The sequence below is a fragment of the Electrophorus electricus genome, chromosome 7 (assembly GCF_041902795.1).
Source record: "Electrophorus electricus isolate QZ-2024a chromosome 7, ASM4190279v1, whole genome shotgun sequence".
In the NCBI taxonomy this organism is placed as follows: domain Eukaryota; kingdom Metazoa; phylum Chordata; class Actinopteri; order Gymnotiformes; family Gymnotidae; genus Electrophorus; species Electrophorus electricus.
Genome location: NC_137503.1, coordinates 11,509,288 through 11,532,809, shown reverse-complemented (window position 1 = coordinate 11,532,809; position 23,522 = coordinate 11,509,288). Strand labels below are relative to the sequence as shown.

Genomic DNA, 23,522 nt, shown 5'->3' with positions numbered 1-23,522 from the left:
GTGAATAACTGAGACTGTTAGCACATGGTGCTTGCTAAAGTTGCTTTTAGCCTCTCAAATGTATCCAGAAAAGCATAAAATTTTTATCTCTACATAAATCTCAAAAACATTATTGTAGTAGCTGAACGGAGAGGTTTAAGATTGCAGGAAAATATGCAAATAAAAATGCTGACCAGTATGATGACTTAGTGTTTGGATTAATGGAGAGCAGGAAAACAAAACAATGCTCAGTTGATTCAAATGTTGTCCAGCAGTCTGTGGGAGCTGTAGAAACATCTGAGTGGTCCTCATCTTCTATTAGTGGACCTGGGAAGCCATGTTGTTTCAGATGTGAAGTACAGGAATGAAGAAAGGGAAAGGATGAAAATGGCTCATCCAAACATATAACGTGTGCTTCTAGACCTCTAAAGTAAACATGAGCCTGGTTGCTGGGCTGTTGCTCAGGGGTTGTAACTGTTATGAGATAAAAGTTCTTCTTAACATACCCACTGTACCCAAGCAAAATCCCGTGCACTTTCAAGTAGAGCATACAAACATGAATGCTGGAAAATACAGGTATTATTTGCACTTTTGCAATGTGTCTGAAAAGTGTATTTGTGGAGCACATAAAGTTGGGGTTGCGTCTCTGATCAAGCACATTATGGTCTTTTTAATCAAGTCATGTGTTTTATTTGGTTAACACTGTTGTCTTTAGGCCCAGAGAGATGTCTAGCCGTGCATTTACAGTTATTGATTTGTAAAGCTTGGCTTCTTATTACCATTGTCATGGATACAGTTTCCTAAATCATTCTACCATCCACTGAATTAATTAAATTAGTTACACATTTAAAGCTACTGACTTTGTAGTTTTTCACTGTTAGAACTGCATGGGTATGTGTGGTTTCATAGTCAGACCCTGCAGCCAACAGTTTTTTTAATGAAGATCTTGTACAATTAAGATAATGCACAATTTAGATGCAATTACATATGATTCAAATACACATGCATGCTTTGATAAAGTCATCCTTCTAATAGGTTTCACAGTCTAATAGGGTCCGCAGGGTTTGAACTAAATGTTAACAAAAGGTAGGCGTTTACAGTACAGTGTAGTATCAAAGTGGAGTGTTTCTGTGCCAAAATTCCTTCACTTTTTGTCCAATGGCAATGGAGACTGGTATGTTCTGAGACTGTTTCTAGGAAAAATAGTTTGTAAAGTATTTCAAACACCATGTTGTGCAGCAATTCAGCAGTTGGTATATGTAGTTTAATGCTTTGAGTCTTTCTTAAGCACATGCAATGTTTTGAACGATTCAACCTCAACTACATTACATTACATTACTACATTACTGACTACATTACATAACACATTACACAAGAAAACTATATTACATAACATTTTTGTGTTAAAGTAAAATGAATTAAAACTTATTAAAATTGTGTTAAACTATATTAACTAAAAAGAAGAAATATGAGCAGAAGCTAGTGAACTGTCAAAAAGATGCTATTAAGTTTCTTATCTACTGACATACAGCAAAGAAAACTGACAAAAGCCAATAATCTTTTTTACATAAAACTTTATTTTTACAGTGCATGACCAGAACACTTGAACAGGGTTATGTTAGCTTTTGATCAACCTTGGATGTTTTTTTCTTTTTTTGTGTTTTAAATACAAAAATAATGGAGTGAATTTACAGAGAACTATTTGTTTTTCTGAGAATACTACACAACATATTTATAAAGGTGCTGTACAATATTTAAACATTTACAACTTAGACAACATGATATAAATGGGGCTGTACTTAGCCATTTCAACTTTGCTAAGTGGTGGGCTGAGCATACTCTGTGCTGAAAATGTCATGACCTTTTGACATGGTGTCCACTTTCAGCATTTAAAGTAAATTCAGTTGGATATTCCTGACATTTATGGTCCACATAGGTATCCACTGGCATATCTCTGTATGTGTATTATTTATAAATGAATAAAGAAACTACATATTTTCTAGATTAGCCAGGTGATTCATCATTTGTTTCAGCACTAAGCACAAATGCCAGTCTGACCACTGGATGACTTGAACATGTTAAAACTATCGCAAACAAATGTTAACTACTGTACATTAGTTTGTACCCTGAGGTGAACTTCAAAATACGCAAGTACAATGGGCACATGATGGCCTTCGTTCCTTTGGTAATGACAGAACATGTCAGCTACCTTACCAGTACACCTGTCAAACGTCACAACAATGAACCACCATTTAAACAGCCCTTAATGCTACACATGATTCCTCATGAGCAAAAATGGATCATTGATGGAAAAACTAAAATGAGATTAAAAAATAAGATTAATGGCAGCAATATATCTATTTTAAGAAAAACTAAAAGCTTTTCCACATTTCTTTACCATGGGCTTGTATTTTAATATATTGAGTCATTCATTCTTACAAAAACTTCTCAGACAAGTAAAGATTGCAACTCTGAAGAGTAATCTTTCATAAAGATATTCTCCCATCAGCTGGAGGGCTAGATTGCTTACAGTGCCTGCATTTGCATTCGGTTTGGAGTGAGACATCAAAGAAGGTGAAAGAAAATGAAATACCCAAGATCATATAACATTTAAAAATACTCCTGCATGTATCTTTAGTTTTCATAATGAATTAAAAGTATTTGCTACAAGGTAAAACTACCATGGTGCTTACTTTGTACTTTGGGACTCTATACATTGTATTCATTGACTCCATATGGCTACATATCTCTATGCCCACATTTTATATATATATATATATATATATATATATATATATATATATATATATATATATATATATATATATATATATATATATAAAATTTCAACAAATTACACAAGTTTCATAAAAATAGAAAAGAACATATTATAGCACAAGTTTCTGGTCTTTTGCGATAATATGATTTGAAGATCAAGAATTCGTGCGTGCTAAAGACAAATGTCCAGTCTACAGAAGTCCGGGGTAAAGCTAGTTGAGTTCATACACTTTGTAGCCTCAAAACTTCTGCTAATAAGAGTCTGGTTGATGGACATAATTTCCTGCCATTGAAAAAGGCATGCGACAATGTGACTTGAGGGGATGAAGGTTTTTTTTTGCATGCAGTAAAAGGATACTCTTTGGGTTAGGTGAGTGGGCAATGTGAGTCCTGAATGAGTAGAAAAACCAAAAGTCAGGTTCACACTTTTGGACCCCCTAGGTGGCAGTCCCTTTTGTTGCATATGAGTGAAGTGTACAGTGATCTGTAGTGGAGTCCATACTTTTTCAAAGCTTTTTTGAGAACTACTATCTACTGGCATAAATCAGAAGATGAATGAGGGAAAGGGTGCAGAATGGTATCTTGTGAAAAACAGAAACCTTGCAAGGAATAGCTGTTTCATTCAAAGTGTCCCCCAAGCAAATTGCTCATTGTGGATCGGGCAAAAGCAGATTAGCAGCAACTCCATTTTGGCTGCTTTCACCCATCCTGTCTATAACAAAATCAGCAATTATGGTCTCTGTGAAAGCTAACCAAATCCCAGTGTACACTACAGCAGACGTGTGTCAGTCAGAAGACAACAGATAGGGTAGCCTTGTAAACATGACAGCGGTGTAAGACTTGCCAGAACAGATCCAATCTGTAATCAAGCCAAAGCTAAGAGTGGACATCATTGGAGAGGCAGCAGTTAAAATTTGTCCAGTGAGTAGAGTACATGCTTTAACTACCTGTAAAAATCACGCATTACCTCTTCATGAGTAAGAATGCGAGCAGAGCTGGGCACCTTCCAGAAACCAGGGTTAGTTTGCTCATGTTTGCTTAGGGTTGACTTTGCCCTTGGGCTCTCTGCTGCATCTTTAGTGGTCATTTCTTCTTTGTGTCCATTCCAGCCCTCTCTTTGCTTAACCACTGTCTTATATATATTCCTCTTTTCCTCATCAGTTATTCCCTTTGAATCACTCAGAGGGATGAGTAATTCTTTACACTTTCTCTCCTGAATTCTATTCTCTTCTTCGTGTCTATGGTGGCCACTACTCCTCTTGTCTGTGTATTTTGTGCCATTTCCATTTTGTTCCTCTCCTTGTGGTTGTGTTTTCCTTCTCAACTTTCTTTTTAGCTCTGCCCCTTCTTCTAACCTTGCCCCTATCTTTACACTCCTTTCTGTTGTGTCCCTGTCTTTGCTGTTTATCTTGCTTTCTCTGGTATAGTCCCATTCTTCCCACTCATTGCCTTCTTTCTTTTCACTCCTTCGAGATGTCCTTTTTGACCAACTTTCCTCTAGTTCCCTCTTTGTCTCCTTGGCTGCCAAATTCTGTTCCTGCACATTTAAATTCCTGGGTTGGGTTTTGTTGTGCCTGTTGGACTCGTGTGCACCTTGTGGTAGATAATCTCTGGGGTTATGGGAGTTATGAAATTCATCTTTGGTTTTAAATGGACTATTAAGCTTCTTTTCACTATGTTTTTTTGTATTTCCAAAGTTGTGTTCTCTAGATTGACCTCTCTGAAAATATCTGGGCTTTGAGGTGGTGGAAGATGCAGGGTCTCGAGATTTGTTACTCATCCCTTTGCTGCTCTCTTTAGAGCAAGGAGGCAGACTAGATGCAGACTCAGAAATGCTTGGATAGAGTGCAGAGGAGCTCTTCCATGCCCTGTTCTCCTTCTTTCCCGAGGAGGGGGAGGGGGAGGGTGAGGGCGATTGCACAAGAGGTGAAGAGAACGAAAATGGCAAAGCATCAGATGGCAATGTTTTGGAGAGGAAAACATCTTCTGGAGAGTTTAAAGTTGAAGAGACTTTTGGATCTGTTGTTTCAGAGTCTGGAGTAAACAAACAGCAAAGCAACATCTAATACACCTTTTAGCCAAAACCAGGAAATCTAAAAAATCATATTTATGTCAAAAGTCAAATCTAAACATATACTGAAAAAGGGAAGTTGAAAGTTGTATTCCAGCAAAACCTTATTTGTATTTTTAAAGAGCATTAATATATTTTCAAATCTTCATCATCTAATAAATCATTTAGCAGACTTGTAACATGTGGTGATGGGGAGACCATATGGAATAAAAAAGTACTAATATTGTGGTGGAAACCCAACAGTCTTTTTTAAGAAATGAGACAGAGTAGTTAGCAAGACAGGAAATGAATAAGACCAAGGAAAGATGGAAGGAAGGTGAAAGTTACCAAGGAGAGAAAGGCCCAGAGGAAAAGAAACGTTAGTGATGGTGCTCCTGTGGGTAGTAACATATAGCAGAAGAACTTACAGTACCTAAAGAAACAAAGAAATAAAGAAATGCTAATTAACATGTAGAAGATAGCAAGTGCTATCATAGAGAGAGCAACAGAGACAGTGAGACAGAAGAACTGACTTACTGTTGTCAGACACCAGCCCCTGTCCAGGTCTAAGAAGGAGCAGCACTTTGTTTCCTCCAGCCTGGATCAGTTCTATTGCTCTGGTGTGACTGATACCCTGTGTGGGCTCTCCATTGATCTCCACTATCTGATCTCCAACCTGTGTATAGAACATGACAGTGTAGAAAGCATCGGGAATGCAGTGTTTTAAGCCAAGAGTGTGGCGGTGAACAAAGAAATTACTAGCACCAACATGCTGTATTGGGAGGCCCATTTCACTTTTTTAAATCTCAGTTTGGAAGCTTTTTTTTTTATCATTCTGAGATGACAAGCCATCAATCTACATAGTCTCAGTTCCAACTGGCATTAGTTACATAGTGATATTTGGATCTGGCGAGATCTCAGTGGTATCAGTGCCCACACCTGTGCAACATTCAAATCTCTTGTCTCACAGCACTTTAATCCCATCTTCTTATAGCAGCCCTGCATCATTTATCAGATCTGACTCAAAGTGATGTTGCTTTACATTCCAGCACTCTGGATCATGGAACTGTGCTGGATTTCGAAGGCAATGAGCAAACATTTGCATTCTGTCCTGCCCCAACAGGCAGGGGTGATTTTATTTCAGTGTCGCAGCAGATCTAGGTGAGGCTGGCACCTGGAGATCAAAGGGAGGAGCTGACCACTACAGGTGTGCTATAGCACAGGTGGCCAAAGGGTCACGGTCTAACTCTGTTCCCTTTCTAATTAATCCAAACCAGCATGAGCAATCACAGGTTTTTGATACATTTCAGATGATATTAAGAAGTATGAGGCAGCATTAGTGGGCCCATTAGTTTATATCTTTTCAGGGTTTTTCTAAGTCGTAGCTCGCAAAAGCAGGACTGACAGCTGAGTGTCCTCAGTTGTGTTACTTACTTGAATCCTGCCATCCAGGAGGGCAGGGCCATCCTCAGCCAGTCGCAGGATGTAGAGGCCCATGTTATACTCCGTCCCACCTCTCAGACTAAAGCCAAAGCCACGAGGGCTACGCTCAAGCTCTACCAGAATGCAGCCCTGCAAGAAACACAAAACACACATTTAAGAGCTTTTTGTTTCTCAGGTCAATTTCTGCAGTATGTTCTTAGTAAATTTCTGCACGTATGTTTATAAATAAGTTAAGACCTCTAAGGCAGTGCAATTTAACCCCTTGCCTGTTTGGAGCCTGTAACACACAGTGTTCCTTTCTCGCTCATGGGGAGAGTTTTATATTCTGCCCAGGCCAGTTCATCCCTGGTATCTTCTGTGTCCAGATTATACCTGTGGGTAACATACATAGCAGAGCTCTGCTAACTTGTTGCTAATAATCAAGAGCAGTAAGGACCCCAAGTAATCAAAACAGTTCATAATCTGTTAAGGCTACACAACATGTGTGAAAAAATGAGACACATTTTTGTGATAAATAAATATATAATGCTGTGTCCATTCTGGTTGCCTGATCCAGGTTCAGTGGAGTTGTTATTAGGTGGTACCTCTCTTCCTGTGTGGCAGATTTCAGTATCCTGTGCTGCAGTGCTGGACTCTGTTTGGCTGAGCTTGCCCCTGAGGGTGGGCCTTTGTATTCTGAACAGCCAGTGAAAACAAACAAATATGGAGCACAACTGTATAATCTTTTGCCACTGAAGGAATATTCTAGTGCTATACCTCAAAAAACAGTATCAGTAATGTCTAACCTGAAAGTAAAGTAAACCATTTACCTATGGCAGGTAAATAAAATATAACAGCCCAATTGTTATGTTGCTTACAGAGACATTAAATTAGTTTCTAACAGCATTTTGTGATCCTGAAATTATACCTGTGGAAGTGTATGGGAGGTCATTTTTGCTCTGTTTGTAGCACTACAACTTTTCCAAATCAAAGCATTTAAAATGACCCTTTTTGACATATTCCTTTAAGATGAAAGCTTCATGCTGTGTAATTTGTTTTTTCTTCAGTAGTAATGTATGTATGTTTAATTATTTTCCTCAGAAGTCCAGAATAATATAGATCAGAAGTGGAAAAATGGTGTTCATTAACCTAAGGGTTAAAAATGTTTTTTGCTATAATGCTGCAATATGAGATTTTATCCTTAACAAACTAATTTATTTGAAGAATTGATTCCAAATTTTAAAAGGTAGAGTGAAGTTAGTTTTCTGCTAACCTCAGTCAACTACAATTTTTAATGCCTTTGTGAAGTGTTAGACAAGAGATTAATGGAAGGGAATGATTTTCAGTCAGATGTCTATCTCCTTCAGGGCGATTGCCTATTGAGTGCTAACTCACCGTCCTCAGGAACCACAGAGAGCGTGACAGCACTGCCAGCCTCTTTGATAAGCTGCACAATGTCGTTGTGAGAGAGCTGGATGATGGAGTGGCCGTTAACGGCCGAGATGCGGTCACCCACGCTCAGCAGACCACATCGGTCAGCTGGACTGCCCTCGATGATGCGGCCGATCTTGTGAGGGATCACTGGTCATACGAACACACGCATACACACAAACAGCTCATTAGCCACTCATGTGAGCTAGTATGAGTTAGTGTATGGCATAGTATGTGAATTTGTATATTATAGGATTGTGTCATGGAAGTGACACAAGGGTGATATGCAGAGCAAAATTTGCAACCGGTGCAGTAGAAAACTGCACTGTAGCTGCACGCTATTCATGTCTGCATGCGATCTACAGTGAAAGTGCAGTTACTGTGTTAGACAAGTCCTTTCTTCTTTAATTACCTCCAGGTGGGGGCTTGCTCTTTGAAGTGAGGATGACAAAGCCAAAGCCTTCGTTATCCTTGCGATGGAGCGTGATGTCAAACGACTCATGGTCGAGGCCAATAAGGGGCTGGCCATGGCGGATTCTGGGAGAACCATTCACCAGCACTGGTGCCACGGTGGTCTGCAGCCCAGGATCATCAGTCACCTCTGTGCAGGACACACCCTCAGTCAGCAGGCAGCCTGGGAAGAATGCTCCAGTTTGCAGACATATCCCAGTAAACAGGCCTACCCAGTCAAAGACCAAAGAGCAGATACTGCGAAACCACTCATATCTAATTGCTGGTGCTTTTCCTAGAACATTTGGCTTTTGGCCATTTGTGCTTGGCCAACATTCTCGGCCTGCACCAGCTGGGAAATATGCAGCTTGACCAAACAAATCTTGACTTTGGCTTGACTTCCGCTAGTCTTCACTTTCACTGTGATTCACTGCGAAAACTTCACGGCCCGAGTAGAGGGTAGAACCGAGGAGAGGATGCAACCCTCCCCAGGCCCCTAAAGCTCACCCCTGAAGACGACCTTCCTGCGGACGGACAGCAGGACCTGCCCGTTGCGTGCAGCATTGGTCATCAGGTCCAGCACTTGCTTGTGGGATTTCCCCTTCACCGTGATGCCGTCAATGGCCATGAGCTCGTCACCAGCGCGCAGTCGTCCGTCCTTCTCCGCTGCCCCCTGCCGGATAATGGCGCCAATGTAAACCTGCCAGCAGAGAGAGCACATGCGAGTCACCGCTGTTCACAAAGTTACATTTCATTAGGGTGAGGTCAAAGTGGAGAGGTCAGAGGTGATTGCTCACTGGCTGCTCAGGTCTCTCGCCACCAAGCACACGGAAGCCGAATCCAGTCTCCTGGTCTCTCTTTATAAACACATCCAGCTCTTTATATTGAGCCACTGCAGCAAAACAGTTTAACAGAGCCATAGAGCTACCATTAAGTAAAGCAAACAGTATGTTAACAATACATTAACAATCAGGGCCCCATTTCCCAAAATCATCATGTTAAGATAATCTTAAATGAGAGAGAGAGAGCAAGAAAGAGAAAAAGAGTGTGTGTGTTCAGTGTAGGGCCTTTACCAGATGATATTTGTTTTATAATGCTTTTTGGAACCCTAGCCCTGTTTGGTTAAGCACAAAGTAAAATCAATTAACTGATTTTCTTTGTATAGTTACTAATCATCTTTTGTCCTGACCTGTTCTTATAGACAGACATTCACTACAAATGGCTCAAGTGGCTACGAGTTCCTGCTTTACAAGGAACCATATTACATTTGTATACGAAGCATACAGAATTAAGTGTAATCCCCCACTCAGCTCTAGAGATATTCAAATGCTCCAAAACTCAATTTAAAATGCTGAAAAAAGCATTTAATGAGAAACCCATTTTCCATGCGTGTGATAGCTCAACATTTAAACTACTTTTAGCTGAATGTATTACTATTTGTGGAAAACACAATTGCAGGTAATAATGGCAGGTGCTTGGTTAGGGTCTCTCTAGCTTGCTTAACTCCCTTTATATTTAGGCTCTTCATGTACAGTACAGTGGCTCTTGCTGTGAATTGTGAAATCATGCAAATAGTTTCTAGCAATGATTAAGACAGATGTTTTCTGAACTGCCACAACAGGGTGGCCCCAAAAACTTGATGAGAAATAAAATTCTCCCTTGTTTGTTGGCATGGCACTGAAAAAGTCATGCCCTACCAAGACTCACAAGTATTGTTAACTGTGGTTTTAGCCTTGGGTTGGCGGGGGGCGTGGTCTCGTCTGGGTGAGCTACAAGGCAATGTGCTTGAGTAATAGGTGAGTGCCTGGGGAACTCCAGCGTCATGGCAACGCTCTAGAGTCTCCAGGCTGGTGCTCATTTCTTGTCTCTGTTGGGGCAAATCAACAAAGTGCAGTGACAATGACATTTAAAACAATATTCTCTACTTAATTCAACGAAGACAAAGAAACTCTTGGTAAAGAGGCCCCACTCAACAATAGATGCCAGTTCACATTGGATTCAAATTTATAAATTCTTGTCCAAGTTGAGGCTAAAGCTCTATTTGCATTGGTAACAGAAAAGAACAAGAATGCAGGAACAGGCACACTAACAAACACACTGTCTGTCTAGAAAACCATGCACCATGGTAACAACGACAGCCTTGAAATAGCCAGATTTAAACATTTACTATCATACTCACTGGTCTTAAACTCTTCACTGGGGAAGTGTGACCTAAAGGTAAAAATAGGAAAAGAAGAAAAAGGAATTTAAAAAAGATACTTTGGTACCTTATTTGTCATAAAAACGCCAATAACCCAAGTATACATAGAAAAAAAAAGAAACCTTTCATATTACCAGCTCTGATTTATCTAACTACATATTCACAAGATACCCAGAGCTTTAGCTCCTAGTGAAACAAATTGGAGGTAAGACTTAAACATCAGACAGCTGAGCTGAAAGGCATATATCATCTAAGAGCTATTAAAGATGGATAGGAGAAGTGTGCCTGAACAGGAACGAGACATGGAGAGAGCGGGAGCAGGAGGGATCCTGAAAGAGCAGATCCATGCACAACATCCTAATAACTGAAGGACACCTCCATCCTTCAACGCCCCACATTAACCGCCCAACTCCCAACCCCTCCACCACCCCACATTACATTACCCGTCCAACTGCTTACCCCTCCCACCACCACACATTACCTTACCCACCCAACTCACCCCCAAACATTACGTTACCCACACAACTCCTCACCCCTCCCACTACCACACATTATATTACCCACTCATCTCCCAACCCCCTGACTACATCACATTACATTACCCACCCAGCGCCCTCCAGGCCTGATTGGTGTGACTGTCACAAATGGAACACACATGGAACACTCTCTTACTCTCCCTTTCTCTCTCTCTCCTTCAGTTTCTCCCTCCTTCTCTCTCCTCTGTCCCTTTCTCTGTCTCACCTGCTGAATTAAAAGTCAAAACAAGCTTGACTTATTCTCTCCTTCTTTCTCTCTCTCTCTGTTTGAATGAAAGAGCAAAGGGTAGTAACTGAAGCTGGGTTCTGTGGTGAGTCAACCTCCACCCTCTTTTTCTCCAAGTCCTTTTTCTTTTAGTCCTCTTTTTTTTCATCCTCTCTCTCTTCTTTTGGTCTTTCTTACTGCCCTTCCACACTCTCTTCTTTCACATTCTCTCTCCCCTGCAGCTCATTATCCCACTTTCATAGACTTGTGGTAATTCGCTACTGATCAAAGCCTGTGTGCAGGGTTTCAGGAGCAGCTAACGATAACAGAGATGCCCCCGAGGAAACACACTGCAAAAGCTGGTTAGCAGTCCAGCGATGCGTCCTACTGCTGAGATTTTGGGTTTGAGCCCTATCTGTGCTACGTGTCACCCATGGTTTGGTGTCCTTAAGGATCTACCTGACTGGCTTCCCACTGTAACGGAAGGCCAGCAAAGTGACTTTTTCTTCAAGCTGCATTGTATGCCATCTGGCCAGACGTCTGCACAGACATGCAGCAGACAGCAGCACTTAATGCTCTCCAAATGCTGTTTTCAATGACTGGAACAATGAAAACAGCAGTCCAGGGGTTTTGGTCATTATCCTCTGTGCTCTAAGATTTAGCATGCATAAGTGGGACCCTGCCTTCACAGCAGAGAGAGAGTGTACTGCCCGACTATGTCTGACAGAGGGGTGCTTAGCAGGAGCAAGGAGATAGCATTACATAAAAACAGTGCAAGGAAACTGGAGAGAATGAAACAAAATCAGAGAGGAATGTCTCGAATTAGTGGAATAGCATGCAATGGCATACAAACACACCCATGTGCACAGACACAAGCATACATAAATGATGAACACGTTTTTTCCATTACATCATATACCCTGTGCTACTCTATGACAGACCTTTTTTCTGTTTTCTCATTTTATCTTCCTCCCGTCCACTTTCTCTTTCTTCATCCCCCTCTCTCCCTAATTCTCCTCCCTCTACTGACTCACCTCCTCTGAGCACCAGTAAGTTGACCTCGCTCCCCACGGGCAGCTCCTTCAGGAGATCCACCACCTGTGCGTGACTGAGCGCCTGTACGTTGCACCGGTTCACCTCCTTGATGACATCACCCTTGAGCAGGCCGCGGCACCACTGCGCGTCCAGGATCATCTTCACCTTCTGGCCAAGCGGGCAGTCGGCGATGGCGAAGCCAAAGCCACCGGGGCCCTTCACCAGCGGCACGCTCACCAGCTCGGGCTGCAGCATGCCACCCTCAGCGGGGCCGGCCTCCTCAGGGGTGCCGTAGCGTGTGGCCCGCGGGGAGCCATGCGCCGCCTCCCCCTGCACTACCGGAGGGGGTGGGGGCAGTGGCGGCGGCGGGAGCTCCTCCCCATCCGTGTCCACGTCCACCGGCAAAGTGTAGCCCCGGCAAAGGACCATGTCCACGTACTGGTTCACGGGGATGCACTGGAACATGTGCACCACTTCAGCATGTGTGTTACCCAGGACCAGCATGCCATTGATCTCCACGATCACATCACCTGAGACAGGGGAACAAACGTCCGCTGAGAAAGAGCGACTGAGCAGAGTAGAGGGAAGGAGCAGAGATCTGGCACTTTATACATATATCACATATTTCCTGTACTGTAAGGGGATGTTGGTGTCAAAATAGTGCCAAATTTTGCAGTCTGCTATTGCTCTGACAGTGCACACTTCATTACAAGTCTACCCTGGAGAGCACTGTGGTGCTGCTCTCAAAATAAACCTAGATGCTAAAAGCTAAAAGCCAAAGGCTAGAGAACCAGAGAATGCCAATACCCTTGTGTTGCTATAACATCTGCAGTGTTGAATCAGTCCTTACAGTGTTCACATTGGTCCACATGGATTTACTCAGATCCTGATGGGGCTTTGTGACTTCTGTTAGTACCACAATGGGGCATGGAGACTTCTATACAAAGCACTGCAGTGCTAAACTGAGGCTGTGCCATTGGTATTGCTAGCTTGTCCCAGCAGGTGAATGAGTGCCATGGACACAGACATGCTCTTGTCTACCGGGCCAGCGCTGAAGCTCACCAGAGGTCATCTTGTTGTCCTGTGCGGCTGGACCGTCCGCCAGGACGTTCTTCACCTGCAGGAACTCGTCAGGCCTGTCGCCGCCGATGATGGTGAAGCCGAAGCCCTGGACTCCCTTCCGCAGGGCAGTGTGGTACAGCTCGCCCTTCAGCTGGGTGGGGTCACGGGTGAAGCCCAGACTAACCCCCTCAGCACCTGTGGGGAGTGTGAAGAGAGAAGGGAAGCGGAGGAGGCAGGAGTTTTTGACAGAGATAATTCAGTATAGCCCTTTGTACTTGATTCAGTATTCAGTAAAGAATACATGAGTTTTGACAAAACTTTTTACCCAGTGATGTTTAATAGGGATCCATAAAAAAAGAGAAAGAGACAGTGTGAGAAACAGTGAGAAAGACAGTTAGAGAGATAGAGAGATGGTGTGAGTGACAGTGATAGTGAGAGTGAGAGACAGAGTGACATTTTTCCAAAACTTCTGTGTGCTTATGGTATCTTGCTTATGCTTGACTGACACATCATTAAACATATAAAGCATTTCTTCCCATGGGGATAATAAACAGATCCATTATAATACTTCCTTTCATGGCACTGCAATTGAAAGTATTCATTACTCAGTCCCAAACAATTATCCTAAATCCCATAATTCCTAGAGATTACACATATTTTACTGCTCATGTTATCTGATATCCTTCAAATAATCCTTCTTGAAACATCAAGGTCACAGATCCTTTTTACATTAAGATTTCAGTGAAACATACACATACACACAAATATTTTGATACCTTTTCAAGTTATATGGTCATACATTTGTCACATTTGTATTAAAAACATGTAACTCTCTGTATGTATGTAAGAACATAATGGAATATTTTGCATCCAGAATCCTAAAATAACCCTTAACACCCACCCCCCCCCCCCCCCACACACACACGCACACACACATACACACACAAAAAGCTCTTTAACAGTAGGCTAATTAGTGCTCTGTCAGTACTAGTTGTTTATCAAACCTGAGCAAATTAGGTATGCATGTGTACTCAAACTATCACTGTCTACTACCTTTCCTAAGCAAGAGATGGCAATGTAGTCAAATCACATGACCAAAATACTACAATGTTTTGTCATCTTCTGCACTGAAGAGACATAAGGCCAAATGAGTTGAGCTGAGGTACAAGTGTGTGTGTGTGTGTGTATGTGTGTGTGTGTGTGTGTGTGTGTGTGTGTGTGTGTGTGTGTGTGTGTGTGTGTGTGTGTGTGTGTGTGTGTGTGTCTCTACCGGACAAATGCTGCCTTAATAACTGCTGTAGGTCTCTGCAGTTTGGAAGAGAAACAAAACTGTCAAAACATATTTTAAAGAAACAAACACGTAAGCACATTTCTTAATGTGCTCTCTCTCTCCCTCTTTCACCTTTATTCTTCACTTCTTCCAAAAATAGTTTAAACACTGAAGGAGAGAAGGAATAACAAAAACATCCTTAATTTGCTGAAATTATCTTTATGTAGCAGAGTATCCAGCACTAAGAGCAGCTGCTGGCTGCTTCATGGGACTGAATGGCCCATGAAGGTGGGGTTTTGTTACGGAACCCAGATGATTAAATGGAGGCTGGGTTGTTTATTTTCACCCTTTTCCCATAATGTCACAATGCGAGATTTGTTTCCTTCACCATGTGAAAGGAAAAGTCAAAATTCCAGTGTGACAATAGCAGAAGTGCACCGAAACTATGAACAATGATGAACAAAGCCCAAGCTCACTGCTTGAATAGACGAGTGTGTTTTTCAACAGCATGCAGTGAGTAAGAGCTCTGTCTGTCTATGAACAATGTCTCAGACAAGTGGAAATGAAGTGGAGGATGGAGTTTGAAATACTGAAAGACTAGGGAAGAGACTACATTTTACGTGTGTGCGTGTGTATGTGTGCGTGTGTGTGTGTGTGTGTGTGTGTGTGTGTGTGTGTGTGTGTGTGCGTGTGTGTGTGTGTGTGTGTGGGCAGACATGCGAATTGGTGTGGAGGAAAAGAATTAAAGGAGGAAAGGTTACATGAGGCTGGTCATATCTGTCTAATTTTTTCTTTTATATCTCCATGTCTCTTTCTCTCTTTCTCTCTCTCTCTTTCTCTCTCTCTCTCTCTCACACTCACACACACACACACACACACACACAAACATATCTATAATGTATCCAGTCTAATATAAGAATATTTAATTCATATTCTTGAGAGATACAGTGAGAGACAGAGAGAGAAGGAAAGTATGTTTGAAAGCTAGTTAATTAGGAAAGGCAAAATATATAATTTTGCTCACTGAGTTTGAGATTTGAATTAGCTATAGGTACAGTCATCATAATTTTTGCTTAAAGTGATAAACTTTTAAATGGTATACCACTATATATAAATCATTGCATAGACTGTTTAGGTTTTGTGTTTATGTGTAGGTTTGTGATAAATATTACACTATAAACAAACATGATTTACCTGTGATTGACAATGAAACATAAGTCTAAAATAACTGAATTATTTCTACATGCAAGATCATACATGTTTATACCTGGAGCAGGTGCTGCCCCCTTTTGGCTTTGTGCTGCAGCTGCACTTTCCTCTGCATGTTTTCTCTTTGCTTCCAAAACCGGGTTCTCAAATTGAGTTCTTTGGTTTATGTGACTGCACATGAAAAGAAAAACCCAAAGAAGTCGAGGATTATCATATACATGTTATCAAAACCAAAGTCAGCATTCATCTACACACTAACCTTTACCATTTTTCTCATGCTATCACTGTTTATGAGCCAATAGGTGTGTAGTACTTACTCCACATAGTATGTGCCATACTGTGGATCTTCGATCTCCTCCCAGCCATATGGAAGCTCTGGGGAACAGACGCATTGTGTTCCAGCAGACGGTCATGCAAATAGACACAGATACAGTGCAATGCAAATATGCACACCTACATGATCAAGCAATGAATGACAACACACCACTGTTCACTCACACTGCTGCATTCCTGCCTTTAATTATAGTTTTGTAGGTTTTAAGAAATTATTGGCTTCAAAGAATAAGGGCTTGAGTTTGTGTGTGTATGTGTGAGTGTGTTTGGGTGTCTGCATGTGAGTCTGCATGTGAGCGTTTGTGTAAATGTGTGTGCATTTTTGTGCCTATGTTCTATGTATGGTCTGATGTAAATGTTATGCCCTGATGAACTAATGAAGAGGAAAGGAGCTGTTAATGCTAGACAGTGCTCTATACTCTCTCTTACACACACACACACACACACACACACACACACACACACACACATATAAACCTTTTGCAAAGTTAATAAGGATGCTGGCTAAGTTTTCCAAATGACCTTAATTTCCATTAAGAGACACGCATACATACATGTGCGCACTGACACACATGCACATTTACCCACATCGTAATGTCTCTTTGTGTGTATTTAGTTTTTGTTTGTTTTTTTTGTGGGGAGAGGGCAGGTGTTGTTTAGAGTTGCAGGCTGGGTATAGTAGGAGGACACCATATGCTAGGGGGTCTTCACAGCATGTGCACAGCATTATGAAATCCACAAGCAGTGTACTCTGAGTTTTGCAATGTTGTGACAGAAAATCAAACTGTTAAGTAATGATACTACAAAAGTATGGCATTATGACTAGTATGTCATAACATACCATTATGAAAAGTTGATTAAATTCACTTGTGTTCACTTGGAGTACATGCAAGTACATCAAAAAAGTTTTTTTTTTCCTATCACTGATGTAACTGTATGTGTGTGTGTGTGTGTGTGTGTGTGTGTGTGTGTATGTACAGTTGTTTTCAAAATAATAGCGGTGTGTTTAAAAATGTGAGTAAAGCTCAGACTCCTTATAATAGTTTTTTATTTCCATGCATTGGGAACACTACACATTATATTCTAAATCAAAACATGAAGAAAAATGTAGCAATTTTTTAAATTACTTTACAGAAAATGAAGAAAAATGAATATTGGGCTGTGCATGTCTGTATTTTTCTTCACAAACGCAAATATTTACTGTATAAACTGAAAAAATCTTTAGGATTTAGCATTGCTGTGAATCACTAAACTAATATTTAGTTGTATAACCCCTGTTTCTGAGAACTGCTTCACATCTGTATTGCATGGAGTTGACCAATTTCTGGAACCTGTGAACAGGTATTCCAGCCCAGGATGATCTGACAACTTTCCACAATTCCTCTGCATTTCTTGGTTTTGCCTCAGAAACAGCATTTTTGATGTCCCCCCACAAGTTTTCTATTGGATTAAGGTCTGGGGATTGGGCTGGCCACATAATTTTAATTTTGTTGGTCTGGAACCAAGATGCTGCTCACTTACTAGTGTGTTTGGGGTCGTTATCTTGTTGAAACACCCATTTCAAGGGCATTTCCTCTTCAGCATAAGGCAACATGACCTCTTCAGGTATTTTGATATTTGCAAACTGATCCATGATCCCTGGTATGAGATAAATAGGCCCGACACCATAGTAAGAGAAACATCCCCATATCATGATGCTTGCGCCACCATGCTTCACTGTCTTCAGAGTGTACTGTGGCTTGAATTCAGTGTTTGAGGGTCATCTGACAAACTGTCTGCAGCCCTTGGATCCAAAAAGAACAATCTTACTTTCATCAGTCCACAAAATGTTTCTCCATTTCTCTTTAGGCCAGTTCATGTGTTCTTTTGCAAATTGTAACCTCTTCAGCACGTCTTTTTTTTAACAATGGGACTTTGTGGGGGCTTCTTGCTGATAGATTAGCTTCACACAGGCATCTTCTAATTGTCACAGTGCTCACAGCTAACTTCAAACCGTCTTTGATCACCCTGGAGCTGATCATTGGCTGAGTCTTTGCCATTCTGGCTATTCTTCGATCCATTCGAATGGTAGTCTTCCGTTTTCTTCCACGTTTCTCTGGTTTTGCTTTCCATTTTAAAGTATTGGAGATAATTTTAGCCAAGATCATTTTAGCCTATCATTTTCTGCACTTCTTTATACGTTTTCCCCTCTCTAATCAACGTTTTAATCAAAGTACGCTGTTCTTCTGAACAGTGTCTGAAACAACCCATTTTCCTCAGGTTTTCAGAGAGAAATGCATGTACAACATGTGTTGGCTTCATCCTTAAATAAGGGCCACCTGACTGACATCTGTTTCTTCACAGAATGAATGACCTCACCAATTGAGCTCCACACTGCTATTAATTTGAACAGGCACGTTTCAATTAATTATTCAATTACACAAACTCAGGAGCATGCATATCATGAATGTTGGGTCTGATGGTTTTCTATGACTCCACTACACCTACTGGTAGGTTATATGCCATGTAGTAATATATATATATATATATAATTTAGACCAAAAACAGTGATTGATCTGGTTAGTCATGTTGGACTGCTATTATTTTGAATACAACTGTATGAGAGAGAGAAAGAGAGAGAGAGATTTACCTCCATCTTCACACTTTTCAGGAGGTTTTGCCTTCTTGGCAAGGCGAGGGTCCAGCCATGTTGTAGATTTGCTGTTATGGCTGTTGGACAGAAAGGACAAGGGTGACCCCCTTCACTCCCAATTTTCTCCTTTACTGCTTAGCACAGGTGCACCCACTCCTGGAGACCTGCTACTCTGCAGAGTTTATCTGCAGTGCTTCTTTCCTCCAATGTTCAAATGAAACCATGACTATGACTAACTGGCTCAGGTGTGTCAGGTAAGTGCTGAAAGTAGATTGCAGAGCAGCAAGTCTCCACAGCACAATCTGACCTCCCTCATTTAGCCAAGTCCAAGCAGATGTTATAAATATTCATTAGAACTGAGTATCTTAAATGCTCTCCAAATGACACTGAACTCACTGGCACTGAGATGCCCATAAACAGAAGGGTGACAGGTTAAGCCTCAGTTTCACAGCCAAACATTAAATAGGAAACATTGACTTATACAACGTGCACTTTTACTTTCAGATAAAGTAGCACATTCCTCTGCAGTAGACACAATTCTATCAGTAAAATGAATGTGCTAGATCATGGAATGGTATCATTCAATACCCACATTCTTCAGTTTCACATATTTTTGAAATTGCTTAACATTTGGAAAAAAAAAAAAACAAAAAAAAAAACAAGTGTCAAGCACTTGAGAATAAACACCTCTGAAGCACACCCACTGAGGTGAGATCTTAACTATTAAATTTGGCTGTCTAGTATTAACATATAAACAATTTGGGATTATGTTGGAAACACTGAAATATTTAATGACCCTGCACACAAGCACACATGCAACACACACACATATACCCAGACACCCCCCCACACACACACACACACAACCTGTCTCACACTTCTTTAAAGAGCATCTAGGCCATGGTGTGAGCTATATTTACTCCTGCTGCTGTCTGCTTTCTTAGAGAAGACAGGATCCCCCCCCAAAACAAAAGCAGTACTGAATAATGGATCTTCATCTGTCCCCGAAACTGTAGAAGATGGCTAGTGTAGGGTGTGACCCAACACTAGAGGAAGAAGCAGACACCAGCTGATTAACACCTATTAGTCTCAGCTAATAAGACCAACGAAAAAACACTATAAAATAATTCTCTCCCCACTCATTACACTGCACTTTTGATATGCTACCGAGGAGTGGAACTTTTGTCAAACTATATACTGTATTTCACAATTATATTACTATCATACCATGCTCATTTCAAAATTCCTCATATAGTGATTGCTCAATATTTGTGTGCTTATCCTACAATGTAAGTGTGTGCAAAGAGATTTAGGAAGTCAGCCAAAAACTGATCTCAGACTTGGATAAATATGCAAATAATAAACAAACAGCAAGAAGTGACAGGAAAGCTTAATAAACATAGAGGGCAAAAGAACTGAGACAGAAACCTCTGGGGGGACAGCAAACTCCTTCACAGCAGACAACCCTCTCACATCTACTCACTCAATGAAATAGACCATTCCAGTTTCAGTGTAGGCCATCTCCCAGTTGAATGGCAGGGGTTCAAGGCTGTCGTCTCTGGGGAGAGAGCTCCAAGTGCGAAGCTCCCCGCCAACTACTCCACCAGACCCACCACCACCTCCTCCTCCACGGACAACACTGCTACTACTGTTGCTCCTCTGGTTGTAGCTGGGCACTGGCTTCCCCCACTCTTCACCTCCCTCTGATAGAGAGAGTGAAAGTGAGAGAGACAGGGAGAGAAGGAGAGAGTGAGAGAGGGATGGATGAGAGTTGACAAAATGCAAAGTGCCACAGAGACAAGGTGGGGCAAGCAATTTGCATGTCAGCACAGAGTGGAAGATGGAAAGCGGGTGGCGACTCTTCTGGTGTTCAGCTGTGTGAAGGGGAAAGGCAGAGACAGGCAGGACTACAGCTCTGCTATTACCCGTGTAGGCCACTTCAGGCAGTTTGTCCATATCTTGTTTTTACTGCGTACTGCATGGATGCGTATGTTTCTGCCCTGTGGTTAAGAGTACAAATAGCTAGGGTGCGATGGAAAGGTATTGTGCTGCATGTCATTTACAAACCACAATAGGAAGCTGCAGCCTCTGGTAACAGTCCCTCAGTGTGCCAGCTCTGTTTGTCTCATTTTGGGGAGAAGCAACGGCCCCCGAAAACAAGAAATCCAGACACAAAAGATGCATTCTGTTGGCCACCATGATTCAAAGTAAGGCCAAAACATCTTCATTCATTTTCTTTCTTTACAAGTGAAGGGATTATTTGCTTCAGCGAATATTCAGAAGCTATTTCCTCTTCATTGGTCTCAGCCAAGGCTGTGACGAGAGCATTTACCACTCCCAACAGCCATACATAAGTATGCAAATGCACTGCCACTCGGCGATTCAGAAATTAATCAATAGCAATACACTTGAGGGCCCAGCCTACCACGGGCCAGACATGCACATTCTGCTTGGTACCATGGCAACAATGCCTACTTTAGAGATACTCTAGTCATCCCCCCCACACTATTTCAATAGATTTCCATTAAGATGACTTCCATTATGATGTCCATTAAGGACTGTGCACAGTACATCAAAGCAGGTCAAGATGTATGTAGGCACACTGCATCTGATTAGAGCTCACTGGCTCTCTGCCCTCCTTTTTCTATAGTGCTCTCTCTCTTTCCCTATCCTTCATCCCCCATGTGTGTCTCTACATATTCCCCTCTGTAAAGCCTGCAAGGGTCAAAAACTAACATTCAACAGCTAAAACAGTCATTACTTGGTAAGGTGTGTATTACCATACATCAGGGTCATGACCTTGGATAATTCACCTTGGGACTATTAGATGTAATACAGCATAAACAACAGTTCTCATGCATACAGTGCATCAGCCATCTGAATAAATATGCCTATATACATAAATATATATTTAGCTACTTAGCAAATGACACACCGTGTGATGTGGCATGCTATGGTACTCAAACCCAAAGCATTTATCCTGCAATAAAAGAAATTAACACACAGACATGTGATTAGTGTTATAAGGTAAAAAAAAAACCAGCTCCTGCTTCAATTTATCAGGACGCTGTCATCCCGCAAGTGCACATGGTTCTGTCAGGGTGCATTGAACAGCCTGCTTTTCAGCAAGAGCAAAAGTTGATGGGAGGAGGATAGCGACCGAGGGCCCACGGTCAGCACCGCCTCCTGCTGTCGCTGACCTCCGACTGTGAGAGGTGTAGTTCTCTGGGGAGCGAGGCAGGAGTAAGGGGAGCTTATCTCTGTCTCGGTGGAACAGAGTAGCAGTGGGGCCGCAGGATGCTGAGGGGCGAGCAAACCTTTCAGAGTGTGTGCCTTTGAGGAGAGAGAGCCCAAGACACTGGCTCATGTGCTGGTGGGTGGTCTCATTCTCTGGGAGTGAAGGGTCCTCAGATGAAGAGCAGCAGTGCTAATGAAATGTAAATTTACACTGCTAAATTAGAGAGGAAATTTAAACCAACTGATCTGTTAAGCACTGCTTGATGAAAAAAAGGTAAGACTTCAAATGGACTGATATTTTTATTGATCCTGATCTCAAAATAGTACCTCTGCTTTTGCACTGTGGCGGTCAAGCAGGTACCTGAAAAATATCAATTTTACCTATGTAATGTACAGACAGACAGACACGCACACATACCTGGAAGGCCGTTTGGCAATGCTGGCCGCTCCTCTTCATCCTCTTCCTCGGGGACAACACTGTCCTTGCGGTCCATCTTGCTGACAGAAGTGGTGCGCTTCCGTTGGACCTCTGTGCCAAACTCTTCCTCAAACAGGACCTGGTCAACCAGGTCGGGCTGAACCACGTTGGGCTCTGCTGGGGGTTTGGGTGTGCCATAGTAGTTGCCTTTCAAAAACAAAGCAATGGTGTCTGATTTAATCATTACTGGAAGAGATTCTTTCATGTGATGTATTTAAAATTTGAATGACACTTAGGTTAGGTTACAAAACCTAACCTAATTTAGGAATTTAAATCATATTTTTCTGTCTAGCTCCACCTGTTTGACTCAGGCACAGTTGAATATGCGATGGGAATGGCCTTAGCTATTTTAAAAGAGACTGCTCAAAGTCCCCTGGTGGGGGCACTGAGGCACTCTCAGAAACACCAGTCATCTTGTAAAAGGCACTGAAGGCATGCCCTCTCTCTCCTACAGTGCTGGGCTTGAACTCTCTCAGCAGACTCAGGAGAGCTCGTTCCCGGCAGTAGCTCATGCTCACTTTGAATCTGAATCACTGGGACTTCTATACTTGGAGAACCGCCAAAGAAGACAAAGTATGCTGAATATTCTACTGTCTCACCTTTAAATGCCACAGAATCTAAACCTCCCAAAATGGCTAGAGCAGCTAGGCGGTTGCACTCAGAACGCACCAGAAGGCCTTATGTAGTATGAGGTTCATTTGGACCATGACGGGGTGTCCCTACAATAAATTGAAATGGGAAGGATAAAGAAGAATAAAGAAAGTTTCATTGTCTCCACTCAGCTCATTTCTTCACAAGGAGCTTAAGGACTGGCAACCCAACTGAACGAGAAGCCCTCTCGTTTGGTGGCACTGTCATAGCAATTACACTCTCCATTGGACTCAGTAATGAACCCCATCTTCCTTGTTTTATTCTAATGCAAAAACATTTCATTAATATTCAGCACCAATAATGGAGTATCCAATCAGTGGGCTATATAATGTGCTTAAATTATTTTCTAATTCACTGGTGTGTGGAGTGTGTGGAGTTTCATTAGTCTCGTAAAATCAGTCTAAATATGATGGGGTCCATTCCAAAGAAAAACATGTATTCAAATCAACTGCTCAACCTTTATAAATTATGAACAGATCAGTTCAAATATTCAAATTAACCATATTTGTTGTGGCTTATATTTGTTTGCTGCTTTCATCCAAAAAGTATTTAAAATTGTTCCTC

General features: G+C 41.7%; 1 protein-coding gene across 3 annotated transcripts in view; it reads right to left on the bottom strand.

Annotated features, from left to right (window-relative positions):
* Nucleotides 1-1,536: 1,536 nt before the first annotated feature.
* magi3b (membrane associated guanylate kinase, WW and PDZ domain containing 3b) overlaps nucleotides 1,537-23,522 on the bottom strand; it is an 84,133-nt gene continuing 62,147 nt past the window's right edge. Inside the window, exons 4-21 of one of the 3 annotated variants that reach the window (XM_081717512.1) lie at nucleotides 22,248-22,454; nucleotides 20,076-20,295; nucleotides 18,590-18,669; nucleotides 15,945-16,002; nucleotides 15,686-15,798; nucleotides 13,149-13,343; nucleotides 12,086-12,616; nucleotides 10,290-10,321; nucleotides 9,818-9,977; nucleotides 8,908-9,002; nucleotides 8,618-8,810; nucleotides 8,073-8,294; nucleotides 7,625-7,810; nucleotides 6,835-6,925; nucleotides 6,517-6,622; nucleotides 6,242-6,379; nucleotides 5,345-5,483; nucleotides 1,537-4,791 (exon numbers count right to left, since the gene is read on the bottom strand). In XM_081717512.1, the coding sequence (XP_081573638.1) occupies nucleotides 3,701-4,791; nucleotides 5,345-5,483; nucleotides 6,242-6,379; nucleotides 6,517-6,622; nucleotides 6,835-6,925; nucleotides 7,625-7,810; nucleotides 8,073-8,294; nucleotides 8,618-8,810; nucleotides 8,908-9,002; nucleotides 9,818-9,977; nucleotides 10,290-10,321; nucleotides 12,086-12,616; nucleotides 13,149-13,343; nucleotides 15,686-15,798; nucleotides 15,945-16,002; nucleotides 18,590-18,669; nucleotides 20,076-20,295; nucleotides 22,248-22,454 (3,857 nt within the window). In that variant the 3' untranslated portion in view covers nucleotides 1,537-3,700. The other 2 variants (XM_035524432.2, XM_081717514.1) reach the window with 2 other exon arrangements.